This window comes from Amblyraja radiata, chromosome 18 (assembly GCF_010909765.2).
Source record: "Amblyraja radiata isolate CabotCenter1 chromosome 18, sAmbRad1.1.pri, whole genome shotgun sequence".
NCBI lineage: Eukaryota > Metazoa > Chordata > Chondrichthyes > Rajiformes > Rajidae > Amblyraja > Amblyraja radiata.
In genome coordinates this window covers 36884222-36903318 of record NC_045973.1, presented here as the reverse complement: position 1 = coordinate 36903318, position 19097 = coordinate 36884222, and the positions used below count along the sequence as shown (strand labels likewise).

General features: G+C 43.3%; 1 protein-coding gene across 2 annotated transcripts in view; it reads right to left on the bottom strand.

The window, feature by feature from the left end:
• The window catches only part of camk1 (calcium/calmodulin dependent protein kinase I), a 187617-nt gene that overhangs the window by 52722 nt on the left and 115798 nt on the right, over positions 1 to 19097 (bottom strand). For both annotated transcript variants that reach the window (XM_033037171.1, XM_033037172.1), the window contains exon 3: positions 11600 to 11731. In XM_033037171.1, coding sequence (XP_032893062.1) covers positions 11600 to 11731 — 132 coding nt within the window. The remainder of the gene's footprint in view (positions 1 to 11599; positions 11732 to 19097) is intronic.

Genomic DNA, 19097 nt, shown 5'->3' with positions numbered 1-19097 from the left:
GGTCGATGACCTTTCATGAGGGGCAAAAAATGTTAATGGTGCAGAGAAAGTGCAAGATCGAACTGAAGGGCAGTTCGGTAAGAGAGTAGAAAGTGGATTTAAATGACTAAAGGCATAAGGAGACTGTGGTTGAACAAGTGAAGAGTCAGCAGATAAGGTCTAGTAATGGTAATAAAAAATAGCAGAATTATCCTTTGAAAACGCTAAACTCATTGTTGAATCCAGAAGTCTGCTGTATATCGAATCAATATCGAATTGATATTGAATTATATTGAAATGATAAAATAAAGTGCTGTTCTTGAAGATTAGTTGGAGTTCTTTTGGAACAGTGGAATGGACCAAGGACACAATGGTTTGAATGGGAATGGGATGGGATTGAATTTTTCCCCAAAAAGTAATTATAAAACTCTGCAGGTTTTATCTCAAAGGGAAGAAAAATATTCATGAGACTCTGCGCAAAAACCCCCCCCAGATTTGGCAGACAGCATAGTGGAACTGGGGCGGCGACTGATGTGTTAGTGAAGCACAAAAAATGAAATTAAAGTGACACCATCACAGACGATGGCTCAAATAGTGGGAGGAGCCATCTTGGGGAGCGGCTGCTAACCAGCAGCCGTCCGTTTTAACTCACTTTTTTGGAGTTTTTTGTAAGTCCTGTCCTTTGTCTGTTGGAGAATGGACTTTTTAATGTGGGGGGAAGGAGGTAATTATACTTCTAGGTCCCTACCTGGTCGGTGAGGCAGTTTTTTCTCCGGGCTGCCCCGTCGACCCGTCCTCGTGGCCTACCAGCGGGCGTGGAGCGCCGTTTCCTGGCGGGGACCGCCCAGCACCTCGGCTTCGGTGGCAGCACAGCGCTGGGGCGCTATCGTGGAGCGGAGCGGGCGATGCCTTGCCTGGGTCGCCGTGCTGGATCGACGCGCTGGAGCTCCGGTGAGCTGTGACCGCCGAGATCAACACCTCCGGGCTGCGGGTCTGCGGAGCAGGCGGCGCCGACTCTAACGTCGGGAGCCTGGGTGCTCCAAACCGGCGCGGCCTTGTCGGCTTCGGAAGCCGCGGTCCCCAGCTAGGAAGCGGCCGTTCCAGGTGGCCCAGCCGCTGAGAGGACTCTCCCGACACCGGGGCAACTCCACCCGGTGAGAACGGCCAGGAACATCGGGCCTCCGTAGAGGCAATTGCGGTGGCCTCAATAGGCCTGACTTTGGGTGAACTGGGGATGGGGACTGGACATTGTGCCTTCCCCCACAGTGGTAACCATTGTGGGGGGATGATTTTTTGTCTGTAAGTAAACATGTTAGTCTGTGTCCAAGATGGCTGTCGGAAGGGAGAGTGGACGCTGGCGCGCTTTAGCTGCCGCTGCTCTCTCTTCACATTGTGTTTTTGATTTTTTTTTTTTGTCTTTGGATTGAATTCTGTTTTTAATTTGTGTTTTTGTGATGTCTTTATTATTTATTTTATTCTGATTATATGTTTTATTATTCTTGTTAATCTCTGTAAGGTGTCCTTGGGAGTTTTGAAAGGCGCCCAAAAATAAAATGTATTATTATTATTATTATAGAAACTAAAAGCTCAATGTTCAACTTTTGGTATTGTTCAGGCAAATATGAGGGCGCACAACTGTACTGAGTCATGGAGCAACATGGGACTAGAGGAAGGTACACAAAAATGCTGGAGAAACTCAGCGGGTGCAGCAGCATCTATGGAGCGAAGGAAATAGGCGACGTTTCGGGCCGAAACCCTTCTTCACCTAAGATTAGAGGAACATCATTATGTTGCAGCTGAAATTAGTGCAACTATACAATCAGGAAACATTACATACAGAAAATCCACCTTGGGTTCTTGGATATGACAGGCACACTCAAATCTTGACCGGACTAACGTTCAATGTTCTAGGAGTGGGGCAATGGAGCAGGGAGAGGGAAGGGGATTCCTGGCCACCATTAATCAAATTCTGGTTACTTTCAACAAAAACTAGATTACTATCTGTGTCAGTCACACATCTGCGATATTGGCCTAGCTTGTCTGTTGGGACTTTCCCCCTTATATCTCAACTGGGAATAGAGGATATGATCAGAGAGACCTCCCACACATGATCAAACTGACCAACCACACGTGCCCAGACTAACTTATTACTCACGTTCACTGACATACAACACGTGCTCAGACTGACGTACCGCGCATCCTCAGACTCACCAGCCGAGCATGCCTTCCTGCTCTGGATTTTGCATTTTATTTCTGCATTCTTCATTTGGTTCTGCATTCTTTTGTCTATCTTCTCGCTCTCCAACTGCTCACATTCACTCATTGAATAGAGAAGTTTGCTTGCAGCTTATCCCTCTGGTCGCCTCAGGTTCAACCCTATCTGCGACATGCACCAATACCTCCCCCCCCCCCCCCCCCCCACTTGTCCCCCCACCCATTCCCTACAGTGAACGGGCTTCTTTTGTGCCCTTCCCATTCTGATGAAGAGTCTTTGATCTGAAACATTATCTCCGTTTCCCTTCCCACAGACGTGGCGTGACCTGCTGAGCATTTTTGGCATTTTCTGTTTATATTTTAGCAGACTAATTTCCTCTGTGCCAAATGTTTGAAAAAGATATAGTCAAAACCGGTTTTAGGCTCAACAGACCAGATCTCAAAATGCTGGAGAATCATAGACATTGGAAACCTGATTGACGTCTTTTACAAAAGAAAGAAAAAGCTGATTATATTCTGTAGATAAGTTATTTAAGCTGGGCATGTTAAAAAGAATCAGATAAACGGTGCCAGTCAACAAAGACCATTCAAAAGCCTTAAACTAAAATATGACTGCACCTGTTCCCATTACTATTCTATGTCCTCTGGCTGTTCTGGTTACTCTAGGTTACAAGATTCGGATCAACTTTTTATAACCGCCAGAAGCCTGATGCGCATCTAAAGGTGTCCAATGCTTTGGCAATCATGTCAAGAAACTGGCTGCAAAGAAGTTTCTGGTTTGGTGGTTCTGTAACAATTGCCAGACATCTCTTTCTATCCCAACCCAGCATCCTGTGGGGAACTTTCCTTCCTCGACACTGGGCCTGTACTCGCTGGAGTTTACAAGGTTGATGGGGGACCTCATTGAAACTTACAGAATAATGAAAGACATAGATAGAGTGGATGTGGAAAGCATGTTTACACTGGCGGGGGAGTCTAGGACCAGAGGTCATAGCCTCAGAATTAAAGGGCACTCTTTTAGAAAGGACGTGAGGAGGAACGTCTTTAGTCAGAGGGTAGGTAATTTGTGGAACTCATTGCCACAGAAGGCCGTGGAGGCCAAGTCAGTGGATATTTTTTAAGGCAGAGATAGACAAATTCTTGATTAGAGTGGGTGTCAAGGCCTATGGGGAGAAGGCTGGCAAATGGGATGAGGAGGCAGAGAACAGCCATGATTGAATGGCGGAGTGGACTTGATGGGCCAAATGGCCTAATTCTACTCCTATAATGTGAACTCTAGGCCACTTTCCAACCCCATAGTGTTCTTCCACGCAAATGTAGGTGATTTAACAGTTTTCAAGTTGTTCTCCTCCCTTTTAACATCCAGGGTCCAAAATACCTTAGTTACAAGTCGAACAACACAGCCTCAGGTTCTTTGGACCAGCATGACCATGCCAACTTTCTGCTCATCTACAATAAGCTCATCTGCCCGCATTAGGATTGTATCCTTCTAGTAGTGATTGCATCTGATCTCATCATTCTCTCTAGCAGGACGTTCTAGACATCAACCATTTGTGTAAAAATGTGCTCCTCACATTCCTTTAAAAATCCTTCCTCTTGCCTTAGTGCTATGTCCTCTTGCTTTCGATACCACTACAACGTGAAAGGATTCTGACTACCGACTCTCATTGAACTCAATTCATTTAAAACTTTTCCCAATTGTAAGCAATGAGCACGAACCTACAAACTGCTGCTTGACATACTCAATATTTACAGCATTTTCCATTTTTATTTAGATGACAAGGTAATTGTGCATGTTCCTCTCCATGTGCTTTCACCTGCATTAATTCTTCAATTAATTTAACCTGTTAACTCATGTATTCCAGCAGAGTGTCTGAACCAATGCAACTGTGCTGAATGTTTTATTTCTCCTTACAATGAAAATGTCTTGGAACCACTTCAATTTGCCGATCGCCACAACAGGACAACAGCAGATGCTGTCTCATTTATTCTCCACCCTGCTCTGGACCATCTGGATAACTGGAATACATACATCAGGCTGCTGTGTCAACTACAGGTTGGCGTGTGACACAATCAACTCCCCCAAACTCATTACCAAGCTCCAGGACCTGGGCCTCTATACCTCCCATTGCAACTTGCTTCTTGGCATCTCCACCACCAGATACCAATCAATGCACATTGATAACAACATCTCCTTCCCAAAGACATTCAACACAGGTGAATCACAAGACTGCATGCTGAGTCCCCTGCTCTACTTTCTTTACATCCAGCACCATTTGGTTAAGTACAGCTCCGATGCCATTGGTAAGATCACCACGGTTGTTGGCCAAAACACGGCTGGTGATGAGTCAGTGTGTACAGGGGAGAGATAGAACACCTGGTTGAATGATGCAGCAACAACAGCCTCTCATTCAACGTCAACAAAACCAAAGGTCCAATCGTTGATTTGAAAGGGGAAATTGCGAGCCAGTGCCAGTTTTCATTGGTGTGGCTACAGTGCAGAGCTAACAGCTTCACATTCCTGGGAGTTAACATCTTACGTTACATCATCAGGCAACATCTCTGGAGAACATGGATAGGTGACGATTCGGGTTGTGACCCTTCTTCAGACTCGCAGTGTAGCAGTATCTTGTAGAAGGTACACAAAATTGCTGGGGAAACTCAGCGGGTGCAGCAGCATCTATGGGAACAAGAAATGGGCGACGTTTCGGGCCGAAACCCTTCTTCAGACTCAGTATCTTGTAGATGCTGGTTTATTAAAAAAGACATAAAGTACTGGAGTATCTCAGCCAGTCAAGCAGTGGCTCTGAAGAGCACAGTTAGGTGGCGTTTTGGGTTAGGATCCTTGGTTGCATTATTGTCTGGTACAGCGATTCTAATGAAAGGAACACAAGAGGTTGCAGAGAGTGGTGGACTCAGCCTGATACATCTCGGGTACACCCCTCCTCTCTATCAAAAGCATCAACATGCGGTGCTGCCTCAAGAAGGTGCCCTCTCTCACCAGATCCCCACCATCTAGCTCATGCCCTCCTTGCTACTACTGTAGGGCAGGAGGAGCAGAAACCTGAATTCTCACTTGACCTGGTTTAGGAACAGCTACTTTCCTCCAATCACTTTTTGCGTATGACAATAGACTCAACTTCACTTGATGCTGTAATTGTCCTTACATTTACCAATGGATGGATGTTAGAACGTTCTCCTCTCCACAACAAACAGATGAAAGAAATACCAAAGATAGACACAAAATGCTAAAGTAACCCAGCAGGACAGGCAGCATCTCTGGAGAGAAGGAATGGGTGACGTTTCGGGTCAAGACCCTTCTTCATCTCTAGACTTTGTCCACCTGCCAATTAAAGCCCCTTCACCTGTATCCACCTATCACTTGCTAAACTTTCTCCCGCCCCAACCTGTTTCCCCTCTACTACAATCAATCTGAAACTTCACCTATCCATTTCCACCTGATCCGCTGTGTTACTCGAGAGCTTTGTGTTTTAGGCAAGGTGCTAGCATCTGTGGTTCTTTTATCTTTTAAGATATACATTACGTTGTAGCTTATCAAAATACAACTGAACTGCAGCAGCAAGTTTATTTATCCCTATAGTTCAGTCATTCGATTTCATAATGATTTTATTTTCCGATCCTCTGTTCCCCTGGCCTCTGTCCAAGGAGCTCTTGAGATCATCTTCAATAAAGGGCAAGGCAGTATATATTCCCCACATCAATGTGCAATGCCCAATACATTCCGTTACTTTGGAGGCTATTTAAATGTTATGCCATGGCCTACTACAAATATGGATGCAGCAACATTTATCTGCCAATGTGCTCTATTTCCCCTTATAGCAATGCAAAGGACGGACATCAGGCAGATCAGATGTCTCACATATCATACTGTGGGCAGTCTGGATTTGGGAGGGATTATTTTTGCCACACACAGCCAGCAGAGGAGGGACTAGTGAATCACTGAGAAATTCTTTGCAAGAATTGCTGTAGAAGGCATTGGAAATACTCCAGAGATTTGCAGAGAGAGCAGCTTTTGTGACAATTCATCAACTCTGAAAGCATCTACCCCAATGTGTGCCTCAGTTGATAGATGCACTGACGTTGATGTGCCCAACTGTTTAAGTTCACAGAATGCCAATTATGGTCTGTGCTGAGTTATGTGATCCTATTTACATTCTTAGTGAACATATTTATTGTCTTCGGCTTCCTTATTCCTGATTCCCATGCAAGTGCTTGGGCATGAAATGAATGCAAGGTCATGCTCTTCCTGAACAATCTTCATGATCTCGTTTTCCCCATTGTCCAAGTTCACCCTTCAAGAGCGAGGACTTGGGCAGGGTACAGGGTACCGGAGAGACACCACCACCAATGAACTTGGAACTGGAGGAGGAGGGGAGGGATACAAGGGATAAATTTCACACTATAAATAAACTTGGTCTAGCCTTCCTTGCTACAGATCATGTAGATATTGTTGTAATGGAAACAGCAAAATACAACATTGCTTGGTAACTGGCATGCAACCACTCTAATCAGAACAGAGTGTTTATATTTCAATAAAAATTCTTCCATCACACTGATCTGAAAGGATGCTGCAACTCAATCACCAAACCAGGCTGACGGCCATCACAGTACTGTTCTCCTCATTGCCAAATAAACATGACGTCAAACCATCAATTTGCCCCGTGGCACACTGAAAGATCATATTGCAAAGTTTTTAAAATGCCAGTGTGACAAGCAAACTTTGTGATTTGAAATGTGTCAGAGACTATTTATGTGTAATTTACGGAGTGACCAAAAGGCATATGGATTTTTTATTCACCTCTCTGTGAATAATTCTGAGAAAGAACATGAAAACAGCAGAGAAGGGATGAACTTACAGTAAATAAGGAAATCCTGAAAGATCAATACAGTCTATTCAAACAAGGAAGGGAGGACTGGCTGAAGTCCTAAATATAGATATAGCACATAAACAGGAATTATTTTTCTCCCAATTAATATGGAGATGCATAACAAAGGAAGTCACAGGCTAAGAGTTTTTTTGCTTTGTTCTGATTGTGCTACGTAGTTTCCTCCAACCTAGTTTCCTCCATCAGTAAAAAGATGGCTTCATTTCTCCTCTGTGAAGGCCATAATACTTTGGATAATTACTAGTCATGAAGGAGTCATTGCAGCAACTGTAAAACTTATTATTTTATATCCCTGACTTCTGGCTTGCAGAGTAAAAATGAACAATGTCCAGTTTAGTTATTTCAGGAATTATTTAATTCCAGGCAGGAGAGCTTGTTGATAATTCCAAATTAAAGATATAGCAGGCTTGAAGATGAAAAGAACTACCAGTTAATATAAAATACATGACAGAGAATTGAAAGGGAATTAGAACTGAAAGAAAGAGATTTCATTTCTGAAGAGAAGGCTGACTTGATCATGGAATGCACTTCTGGAGTTGGTTTAAATAAATGACATCAATATTTAGGTCGAGGTTAGAGACTTGGGAAAATAATTGGGCTCGGGGAAATGGTATGCACATGGAATTTGGATTTTTGCCCACATGGTGGATAAACAGTAAAATGAACTAGTTGGACTGAGTGACAAATGTTGCAATTTCCATGCTCCTGTGCAGATACAGAACATTGAAGAGTAACATAAAATTGTTTGCCGAGATAAAGAACAATTATTCCACAGAATAGAAGTGATTAGAGATTAGGAAACCCAACTACAAAGATTGTTAATAGAATGTACCTTACAAAACAAAATGTGAATTAATGTTCAGAGGATTTAAGCATAAATTGATGAACACAAGTAGTATTTGGTGCAAGACATTTACTAGATAAAACTACATCTAGAAAAATATAAAAACAATCTGGGCACATATTTACAGGAGAACCATTAGAAAAGGTTAGGGACATTTTTTCTTTATCTATTACTGGTCGTTGATCATGCAATATAGCAAATCATTGATATTGGATTCAGGAAGTAGTACTTAGAATCAAACCTGTTGAAATAAAAAATAAAGCTGTCATTTACAATGTCATCACAAACAGTTTGTCACTTATGGGTTGTTGGCCTTTTTTCTCACCTCTACCCATGTATCATTGTTCAACAGGTCAAAGAGCAGTGAGGAAATAACACTGTTGATAATTGCTGATCTGAACTGCAAAGGCAAATCCATGAAGCTCATTGATCAGTTATCTGGCCATTTCCTGCCTCCTCCTGGTACGACAACATTGAGGTGATTAGTGCACAACGACACCGGTAGAACAGGTCAAATACTCATGGTGAAGCCAGCAAAAAAAATCCCCAATTAGTCCAGTCTGTAAAAATAAGTCTTTAAGAAGGAACTGCAGATGCTGGAAAATCGAAGGTACACAAAAATGCTGGAGAAACTCAGCGGGTGCAGCAGCTCTATATCTCCTCTGGACAGAGTGGAATTCCACAAGAAATTTGCACCAAACACATTTCTGAAGTAACATGTTGACCATTAACATTGAACGGTATTTTATTCCAAACAAAACACTGCTGTTAACTTTTCAGTTTGCAAAACGATATGCGTTTTCCAAGACAAACATCACTCAGTCATTGCCAACCGCCAACTAGCAACTCTGCAATGTATTTTGTTGTTCAAAATCATGAATTCTTCTCATGGCATCGCTGAAATCATCAAAAGCTTAATTCCTCACAACCTAGCTTCCTTCCTATTTTAGAATCCTACCTTGCTTTTCCATCTCTGCCCAAAGACAGCATACTCACTCACAAACAATTCACTCACTCGGGCAAATCCTGCACTATTACCCTGCATCATTCATTGCCCCACTACACAGCACAGTTGAATATGGTGGGGAATCTTTATCAGCGCAACAAATGTGTTGTTGGAGTTTGTGTCTCTCATTTTCAGGTGAAATGCAAATGTCAGTAGGAAGCAACAACTTATTTTTCCGCTCAGGATTCAGGCCAAAATCCTGGACTAATCCATCCCTGTGGGATAACACTCAACACAGGAAAAACTTAGCGTCATCTCTGCAGGGTGGATGTACAATAAAAGAGGCCTTGGCGCTTCATCTACATTGAGAACTAATGTGAAGTTCAAATATAACAGCTTTGGTGGGGTGCTTTGGTGTGGAAGGTAGGTCTCATTATGTTAGGGTGATCCTTTTTGGACTTGACTTCGGCTGACTGTAATGCAGTGACTATTGGAGTGTTGGAAGTGTCGTCTTTTAGATGAGGTGTTAAACTAAGGACAAAGACATTCTCTGGATGGATGTGAAATGTCACTCTGCACTATTTTGAAGAAAACCAAGGGAGTTCTCCCCTCTGTTGAAATCAGATTTCTGGTCATTAGAACATTGGTGGTGATGGAATCTTACTGCTCACAAACTGTCCTAAAGGGAAACAGAGAAGGGTCCCAACCTAAAAAGTCGCTTATCCATGTTTTCCTGAGATGCTGCTTGAGCCACTGCTCCAGCACTCTGGCTTTTCTTTTCTAAACCAGCATCTGCAGTTCCATGTTTCAACATTTGGCTGTTTGGTTTCCTGTATTACAACAGTGACTCCATTTCAAAAGTAATCCAAATCCATGCATCGCTCAAATTGTCCAGTTCAGTTGAAAGGTCAGAAAACTGAAAATATTAACTCCATTTATTCCCCTCACAAATGCTGCCAAATCTGCTGAGTATTTCCAGTGTTTTCTCTTTACATTCTTTTGATTTCTAGTATCTCTCACACTTCAGTTCCGTTTACTGGTGGTGCCATAGAGTGTGGCAGCCTCGCCTGCAACTGTTCATTCTTCACCTTTTTTTTTTTTTTAGTTTGTTAAAAAGTTTTGTTCTGGAGGCCTTTTAGTCTTTTTATGTGGAGGATGGGGTGGGGGGGGGGGAACTGTTTTCTCCAGTCCCTACCTGGGTGAGGATGCGTCCTTCCTCCGAGCTGCATCTTCGTCCCCTCCTCGCTACCTACCACCTGCATAGGTGCGGCCTTTCCTGCCAGAGAATGGCCAGAGCTTCGAGCTGCAACTTCACTGAGGTACCATCGCGGAGCGGGCGATGCCTTACCCGGGTCGCCGTGTTGGAGCTCCGAAGTGCTGGGACTGCCGACTTCAACATCGTGGAGTTGTAGTCTGCGGAGCTTCCAGCGCGGCGGAGCTGACTTTAAACACCACGGAGCCTGGGATCTTTCGCCGAGATCGCCAGTGTTGGAGCTCCGACCAGCACGGCCTGTGGACTTCGGGAGCCGAGGTCTCCGGTAGCAAGCGGCCGTTTCGAAACTCTAAGCCGCTGAGAGTTCCATCATCCGGCGAGAGGGCCTGAAACATCGGGCCGCCGTAGCGGCGACTGCGGAGGCCTCAAATAGGCCCCGACCACGGGTGAACATGGAGGAAGTGGACTGAACTTTGCTGCCTTCCCTCACAGTGGGAAACGTTGATCCCGCTGTGGGGGGATGTTTTTTATGTTTAATGTTAAATTCTATAATGTTGTGTTTATTTTATTGGTGTGCTGCAATGACAACTCAAATTTCACTACACCAATTGGTGTATGTGACAATAAATGTCCTTTGTCCTTTAGTTGATTGTCATGTGTACCGAGGTACAGTGAAAAGCTTTCGTGCTAACCAGTCAGCGGAAAGACAATAGATGAATACAATTGAGCCATTTACAGTGCATAGATACATGATAAGGAAAGGTAAAACCAGAAAAGACCAATCAAAGAAGGAACTGCAAATGCTGGAAAATCGAAGGTAGACAAAAGCTAGTTCTTCTGAAGAAGGGTCTCGACCCGAAACGTCGCCTATTTCCTTCTCTCCATAGATGCTGCCTCACCCGCTGAGTTTCTCCAGCATTCTTGTCTACCAAGGAAAGTCCAAGGGTCACTAATGAGGTAGATAGTAGTTCAGGACTACTCTCTACTTATGGTAGGATGATTAATTGGAAAGGATTTGTAATTTTTTTTTGCAATGAAGAGCAAATTAACAAACTGTCTGAAAAACCCTGCAACAGCATTGATGTAAATGGAAAATTCAAATATTGATTACTTTAAGGCCCCTGTGGTAAAAACATCAACTTTCACCCACTCAGTGGAATGAAACAGATTGATCTACACAGTGCAACCTGCCTAAATAAATAATTTGCTAAGAATTTTCACACTTGGGTGCAAGTTATTACTAACAAAAAGAATATCTTTATTTTAACTGAGTTGTAATTAGAAACCATTCACTTCTGCAATTCCCATAGTACGGGTGTCAGAGGTTATGGGGAGAAGGCAGGAGAATGGGGTTAGGAGGGAGCGATAGATCAGCCATGGTGGAGTACACTTGACAGGCTGAGTAGCCTAATTCTGCTTCTATCACTTTTGATCTTATGACCCCTATACCCCACCAACCTTTATTTGTCGTTTTCTATGTAAACCCTACTACTTACTTCCTAAGGACAGCGATTTCATTTTCGATGCTGTTCTCTTTACCCTCCAAAGCCTTCTTGGGGATACACTTTATGGCAACCAGCCTCTGGGTCCTCTTCTCCTCCGCCAGCACCACTTCAGAGAATGCGCCTCTGAAATAAGAAGGCAAAGATGTTAGGGCTTACTTACATTGAACTGGTTGTAGGGTACGTCACCTAGTCATTGAATAACACAAAGATTAAATCCTTTTTATCTAACCAATCTGCAAAGAACTCACCTGATAAAGCCACTTGGCCTGGGACTGTCAGCCAGTCAGTGATCAATATCAAACACAATTACGAATGATACTGTATCTGACGTTATTACTAATGCGTGGAGCAAAGACTCACTCAAACAGGTCGGCTGTCAAGTCAAGCAGAAGCTTATTTAATTCAAGTGATCTTACAGCTGCAAAGCTACAGACAGGAAGTGTCACAGCTGGCGTCCTGGTGCCGTAGCAACAACCTGGAGCTCAATGCTCTTAAGACAGTAGAATTGATTGTAGACTTTAGGAGAGCTCCCCCTCCCCTCACCCCACTCACCATCAACAACACCACAGTCACATCTGTGGAATCTTTTAAGTTCCTGGGAACAATCATCTCCAAGGACCTTAAGTGGGGGGACCAAATATAACTTCCTTCTCTATATCTTTGGCATTTATCTCTTCCTCCCAGAGTAATGGGTGGACAGACATCTTCTGCAGAGCAGAGTAAAATGTAAACATAACCAGGGCAGCACAGCGGTAGAGTTGCTGCCTTACAGCACCAGAGATCCGGGTTCGATCCTGACTGTGGATGCTGTCTGTATGGAGTTTGTACGTTCTCCCCGTGACCACGTGGGTTTTCTCCGGGTGCTCCAGCTTCCTCCCACACTCCAAAGACGTACAGGTTTGAATGTTAATTGGCTTTGACAATTGTAAATTGTCCCTGATGTGTAGGACAGTACTAGTGTATGGGGTGAACACTGGTCAGTGTGGATTGGTGTGGATTGGTGGGCCGAAGAGCCTGTTTCCGCACTGTATCTCTAAAGTCTAAAATAAACATATATTGTGATGTAACTATATTTCCGCCAAAGATGGTAACGCAGGTTAGGCTCTTGACAGTTTGGTGCCTCACCCAAGGGTCTATTTTACGATGTACTTTCTAGTAACAAGTCAAAACACGTAGTAAGGCAGCACGGTGGCGCAGCGATAGTTGCTGCCTTACAGCACCAGTAGACCCACTTTCGATCTCGACTACAGGTGCCGTCTGTACGGGGTTTGTACGTTCTCTCTGTGACCGCACGGGTTTCCTCCGGGATCTTCGGCTTCCTCTCCCACTCCAAAGACGTGTAGGTTTGTAGGTTAATTGGCTTGGTACAAGAGTAAATTGACCTTAGTGTGTGTAGGATAGTGTTAATGCGCGTGGATCGCTGGTCGGTGCGGACTCAGTGGGCCGAAAGGCCTGTTTCCGCACTGTATCTCTAAACTAAACTAATCTGTTACACTGTTGCCGGATTGTCTCTGATCTGGGTGAAGTAAGGCTGGGTGTAACAAACCGTTCATTTAAATCCATTGCATGGGGGTAAAGGTTGAATGAGATTATTCCTGTTTTACAGCATGCCATCATCTGACCAACTAATTTAATTTCCCTCCGACCCTAAGCAAATCTGCCTTCCGCTAGAATCTCAGATCCGTCAAGAACAATCGCACAAGAACACTGTGACGCTGAGAGTGGGAAGGATTGTGTTACCATCTTTAAATAGGAAGATAAATTAATTCAAGGGAAGTTAAACTGATTGTAATATCAGCACTTCGGGCAGTATAGATAGCACCTTCTCTTTATTTTGATATGTCTCTTTTCTCAGAATTAGCCCAACTGTTCCTTGGAAGAGAAATTCCCTAATTGAAAACAATGATGTTGGATACAAAGACTTCTGTTGTATAGTGTGTATAGTGTCGCTGCTTCCACCATTCATCGTTTCACTGAGAACATTACCACAGAACACACCATCGGTAATAAATAGCCACAACACAACAGAACCAAGGTGCAGAGGTGTGGACTCTCTGATGTTGCAGTTCGTGATGCAGATATACTCTTTATAGCACCTTTTTTCTCTGAGCAATATATTTATTCAGTTCAAATAATCCAGTTGCATTTTACAAAATATTTTATCTCATTCAGTGGCTCTGAAATTGATTGACTTATGAAGCTTTGCTCTGTGGAAGATTTGTACACCACCATTGAACGAAAGGGCAAAATATCTGTTGAAACAAGGAACTGCAGATGTTGATTTATACCAAAGATAGACACAAACTACTGGAGTAACTCGGCAAGTCAGGCAGCGTCTCCGGAGAGAAAGGCTGGGTGACGTTTCAGGTCGGGACCTTCTTCAGTCTGAGGAAGGGTCCTGACCCAAAATGTCACTCAGCCTTTTTCTGCGGAGATGCTGCCTGCCCCGCTGAGTTACTCCAGCACATTGTGCCTATCTTTGGGCAAAATATTCGCCTATGCACTGGGTGCAAAATACTGTTGAAGATTGACTGAGAAATCTCTAACCTTGCATTGAGTAATGGTGGAATAAATGTCCTGGGTCTCACCTGTGGTCTTGCCTTTCATATTCTTCTGCCACAGAGATTAATGCTGCATGAATCATGTGGTGATTACTTTGTGGAAAGCTGGTCCTCAGTTGGCGGAGGAATAATGGGCTGGACAGGGGCACACAGTAGAGGGATCTTGGAAATACGAAGAACTGCAGATGCTAGCTCACAAAGAAAGAGACAAAGTGCTGGAGTAACTCAGTGGTACACAAAATTGCTGGAGGAACTCAGCGGGTGCAGCAGCATCTATGGAGCGAAGGAAATAGGCGACGTTTCGGGCCGAAACCCTTCTGGTCTGGTCTGAAGAAGGGTTTCGGCCCGAAACGTCGCCTATTTCCTTCGCTCCATAGATGCTGCTGCACCCGCTGAGTTCCTCCAGCAATTTTGTGTACCTTCGATATTCCAGCATCTGCAGTTCCCTTTTGAACACGGAGTAACTCAGTGGGTCAGGCAACATTGCTGGAGGACATGGGTAGACGATGTTAAAAGTGTATGTAAAACATTGCCATGGTATCATCGCAAACAAGGGAATCTAAGTGCAGTGGATAATATTTCTCTCAATGACAAATTCTGCTTGATGCATGCGAGTTACTTGTTGTAGTCTATGCTACAAGTTTACTTGTTAAAAGACTGGTTGCATTCAAAAGGGTCAGAGGCTAAGAAATAGGGACAATAGAAAGCAATGAGTTCACCCCAACCATTCCACACAATGCGGCTGCTCTTTGCTCCAGCACCATGTTCCTGCCCTAGCCTCATGGCTGAGGAATCTTCTAATAACCAGAAAGCAAATTAATGGTTGAACCTTCATTGTCTCCAGTTGCGGAGATTTCCAAAGATTCACCACTTCATGAGTGAAGAAACTTCTCCTAATTTCAGTCGTAAACGGACAGCCACTTATTTTCAGTCTGACTCCTAGTTCCCAAACGGTCAGTCATCCTCCCTGCAGCTAACTAGTGGAACCCTCATTGCCATGAAGGGAGATGATAAGCATCATTTGAGCGCTAGTTTATTTACTGACATTGCTCTCCATTAAACAAAGTTGTTACTCTCGCCCTCCTATTTATGTGGGCCATAGTTTCCGATTTTACTCTGAGAACACAACTATTTCAAGTGCATAAATACACACAATAACTTGGTCTCATATTGGCTTAAATTCAAATTGTTTTAAAACATAGGAACGCATTTGCTCCGAAAGCTTGTACTGTGCAAATACCAAACACTGATCAACATATGTCAGGCAAGGATAATAAGGATTAGATGGCCATAAAAGGTAAATGGAGTTAAGATATGGATTAGCTATGATCTAATGAACAGAAACTGGCTCCAGAACTCGCGATTTTACTCGTTTTGAGGTACAGCATGGAAACAACATGAACTGGCCGCCCACCCAGTCCACGCCAACTCGTACACTAGTTCTATGTTATCCCACGTTCCCATTCTACACACTAGAGGCAATCTTACAGAAGCCAATTAATAAAACCGCACGTCTGCAATGTGGGAGGAAACCGGAGCACCTGGAGACATGCACGTGGTCACAGGGAGAATATACTAACTCCACGCAGACAGCACCCGAGGTCAGGATCGAACCCGGGTCCCTGGCATTGTGAGGCGGTTGATCTAACACTGCGCCAGTGTGCCGCTCTGTCTAACATACAAACAAAATCCTAAATGTCTGAAGAAAGGGAAGGGTAGTCTTTACATTCACTTCATCTCAAATTACTCTGTCAATAAAACAAAATTAATTCTGAGCCAGTGATGGAAAATAAATTCTATTCATCAACAAGTTCCTCAGTCTGATGATTCAGAGAAGGAGACGAAATGGAAGGTTTATACACCGATGATATACTCTGCCCACTGAGTTAATCCAGCATTTTGTTTCTATTTTCGATTCGGCAAAGTAAATTACTTGGAAAACAGTTTGGTAGCCAGCGCCCTTGATGATGTTCAAGCTGTCTCTTCTGAGAGAGCTTTCACATTCCCAGCTATTGCCTCGCCCAGTTTCTTCTGGCCGCCACAACCTTTATCATTCATTTCCAACAGTCAACAGGGATTTAAATAAAACAGCAAATAATAACAAAGGTAGTGCCTTGTTTTGTAAAATTCAATGACCAAAGTATCTTATTTCTGAAAGTGAATCAAAAATGATGACAATCTTAATTACCATGGCTAAGCATGTTTATGCCAGTAACAGTTTTCTAAGAAATTGTAGATGCCGAATAGATTGCTGATTCAATCATGTCCTAACAATGCCGTGAATGGGCGTTCCACAGTTGAACAAAAACAACAATGGAACCTTCTTAAAAAATATATGAATTTATACAAAACCATATTTTTGTACTGATTAAATTCAATATTGAAAAGGTTCAAGTTTCTAGTTTTATGGAGTATTGCCATATTACTCAGAACCTCAAACCATTTCAGACTATTTTAGCCGATCAGACAGATAAGGAGGAAGTCAGCTAAATTAGCCTCACCCAAATTGCAATTTGAAGAAGTCACACTGACGAAATACTGTGCATTATTAAAATATTACAACAAGCATAGAAAATCAATTAAATGTTGAGCAAAACAAAACCTGCTGGAGGAATTCAGCAGGTCCGGCAGCGTCCGTGGAGAAAAATGGAAAGATGATGTTTTGGGTCGGGACATTTCTTTCTCTCCGTTTCCCTCCACAGGTGCTGCTTGGCCTTCTGAGTTCTTTCAGTAGATTTGTATTTTGCTCAAGATTCCAGCATCATTAGCCACTTCCGGCCCTGCTGAGTGCCCCCCACCCCCCATGGACTGTCTCCCTCGGATGGTCACGTCGCACAGACACATTTGCACTTTAGTCTGTTTGAACTGATTTGACTATTTTACTGTTCTTTTTACAAACCATGTTCTTGGGGTATCTAAATCTAAATTTTATTAGTTATTTAAGTTATGACATCGGATGGAAGCTGCATACCAACTCTCGTTGTGCTTATGTGCAATGACAATAAAATATATTATTATTATTATTATTATTCATGCAGATTCCAGCATCTGCGTTCTGTTCCATCTTCAACTGATTGCGTTTTTTTCCCAGAAGCCAATTAATAAAACCGCACGTCTGCAATGTAGGAGGAAACCGGAGCACCTGGAGACTTGCACGTGGTCACAGGGAGAATATACCAACTCCACGCAGACAGCACCCGAGGTCAGGATCGAACCCGGGTCCCTGGCATTGTGAGGCGGTTGATCTAACACTGCGCCAGTGTGCCGCTCTGTCTAACATACAAACAAAATCCTAAATGTCTGAAGAAAGGGAAGGGTAGTCTTTACATTCACTTCATCTCAAATTACTCTGTCAATAAAACAAAATTAATTCTGAGCCAGTGATGGAAAATAAATTCTATTCATCAACTAGTTCCTCAGTCTGATGATTCAGAGAAGGAGACGAAATGGAAGGTTTATACACCGATGATATACTCTGCCCGCTGAGTTAATCCAGCATTTTGTTTCTATTTTCGATTCGGCAAAGTAAATTACTTGGAAAACAGTTTGGTAGCCAGCGCCCTTGATGATGTTCAAGCTGTCTCTTCTGAGAGAGCTTTCACATTCCCAGCTATTGCCTCGCCCAGTTTCTTCTGGCCGCCACAACCTTTATCATTCATTTCCAACGGTCAACAGGGATTTAAATAAAACAGCAAATAATAACAAAGGTAGTGCCTTGTTTTGTAAAATTCAATGACCAAATTATCTTATTTCTGAAAATGAATCAAAAATGATGACAATCTTAATTACCATAGCTAAGCATGTTTATGCCAGTAACAGTTTTCTAAGAAATTGTAGATGCCGAATAGATTGCTGATTCAGTCATGTCCTAACAACGCCGTGAATGGGCGTTCCACAGTTGAACAAAAACAACAATGGAACCTTCTTAAAAAATAGATGACTTTATACAAAACCATATTTTTGTACTGATTGAAATTCAATATTGAAAAGGTTCAAATTTCTAGTTTTATGGAGTATTGCCATATTGCCATATTGAACATGACCATGACCCTCCTTGGTTCACGACGTGATATTCTGGAAATTTGATGAGCTTCCTCCGAGCCTGAGTTGCTCTAGCATCCGTGAGGTGATTTCCAAGTCAGGACAGCGCAAGCTGATGGAGCATTGTAGGAGCACCTGGACATTTTCCTGGAACAACCGTCCATGTGCCCCTTCAGGACTATGTGGTCCTTCCATACAGTGCTGAATTGACATCAATGTGTTAAGCCTCTTGCTTGCCTTTAATCCTCTACTATTTTAATCAGTTCCCCCTCTCTCCCCCATCACCCAACCTCTATCCCAATCTGTTGATCACCTAATCCCCACGCCCTAACCACCTAACTCACCCGAGACCTAGGCCCCAAAACAAAATCTCCAAATAATCTATCCCCAACTTGTCTCATTCTTGGCCTGATCGTTCCCCTCTTCCCCCTACATTACCCACCTCAACAACAACACAGATCTCTCCCTTACATCTGCACAACCCTGACAGCAAAGACCCCTGATGGCTCTCATTCCCAGTCGGCAGACCACGTGGCTCTAATGCGGCTGGTCCTGACAACCACAAACTGAACTGAAGAAGGGTCTCCACCATTAGTGTCACTCATTCTTTCTCACGAGAGATGTTGCGTGTCCCGCTGAGTTACTCCAGCATTTTGTGTCTATCTACAGGGCTCCGTTTCCCATCTTGTCTCCCCAACAGTCAATGTCCAAAGTACCAAAACGCGTCATCAAGACCCACCATTAAAGTATCATTGTTTTAGTAGAGCCTCTTTAAAAAAAATGCTTGTTATTTGTATCCAGATGTAAGTCTAAGTACATGAAGTGGCTAATGACAATAGAGGCGATCTGTGCCCGTCAGCCTTCCCGCTGCACCCGCTCTGCATCTG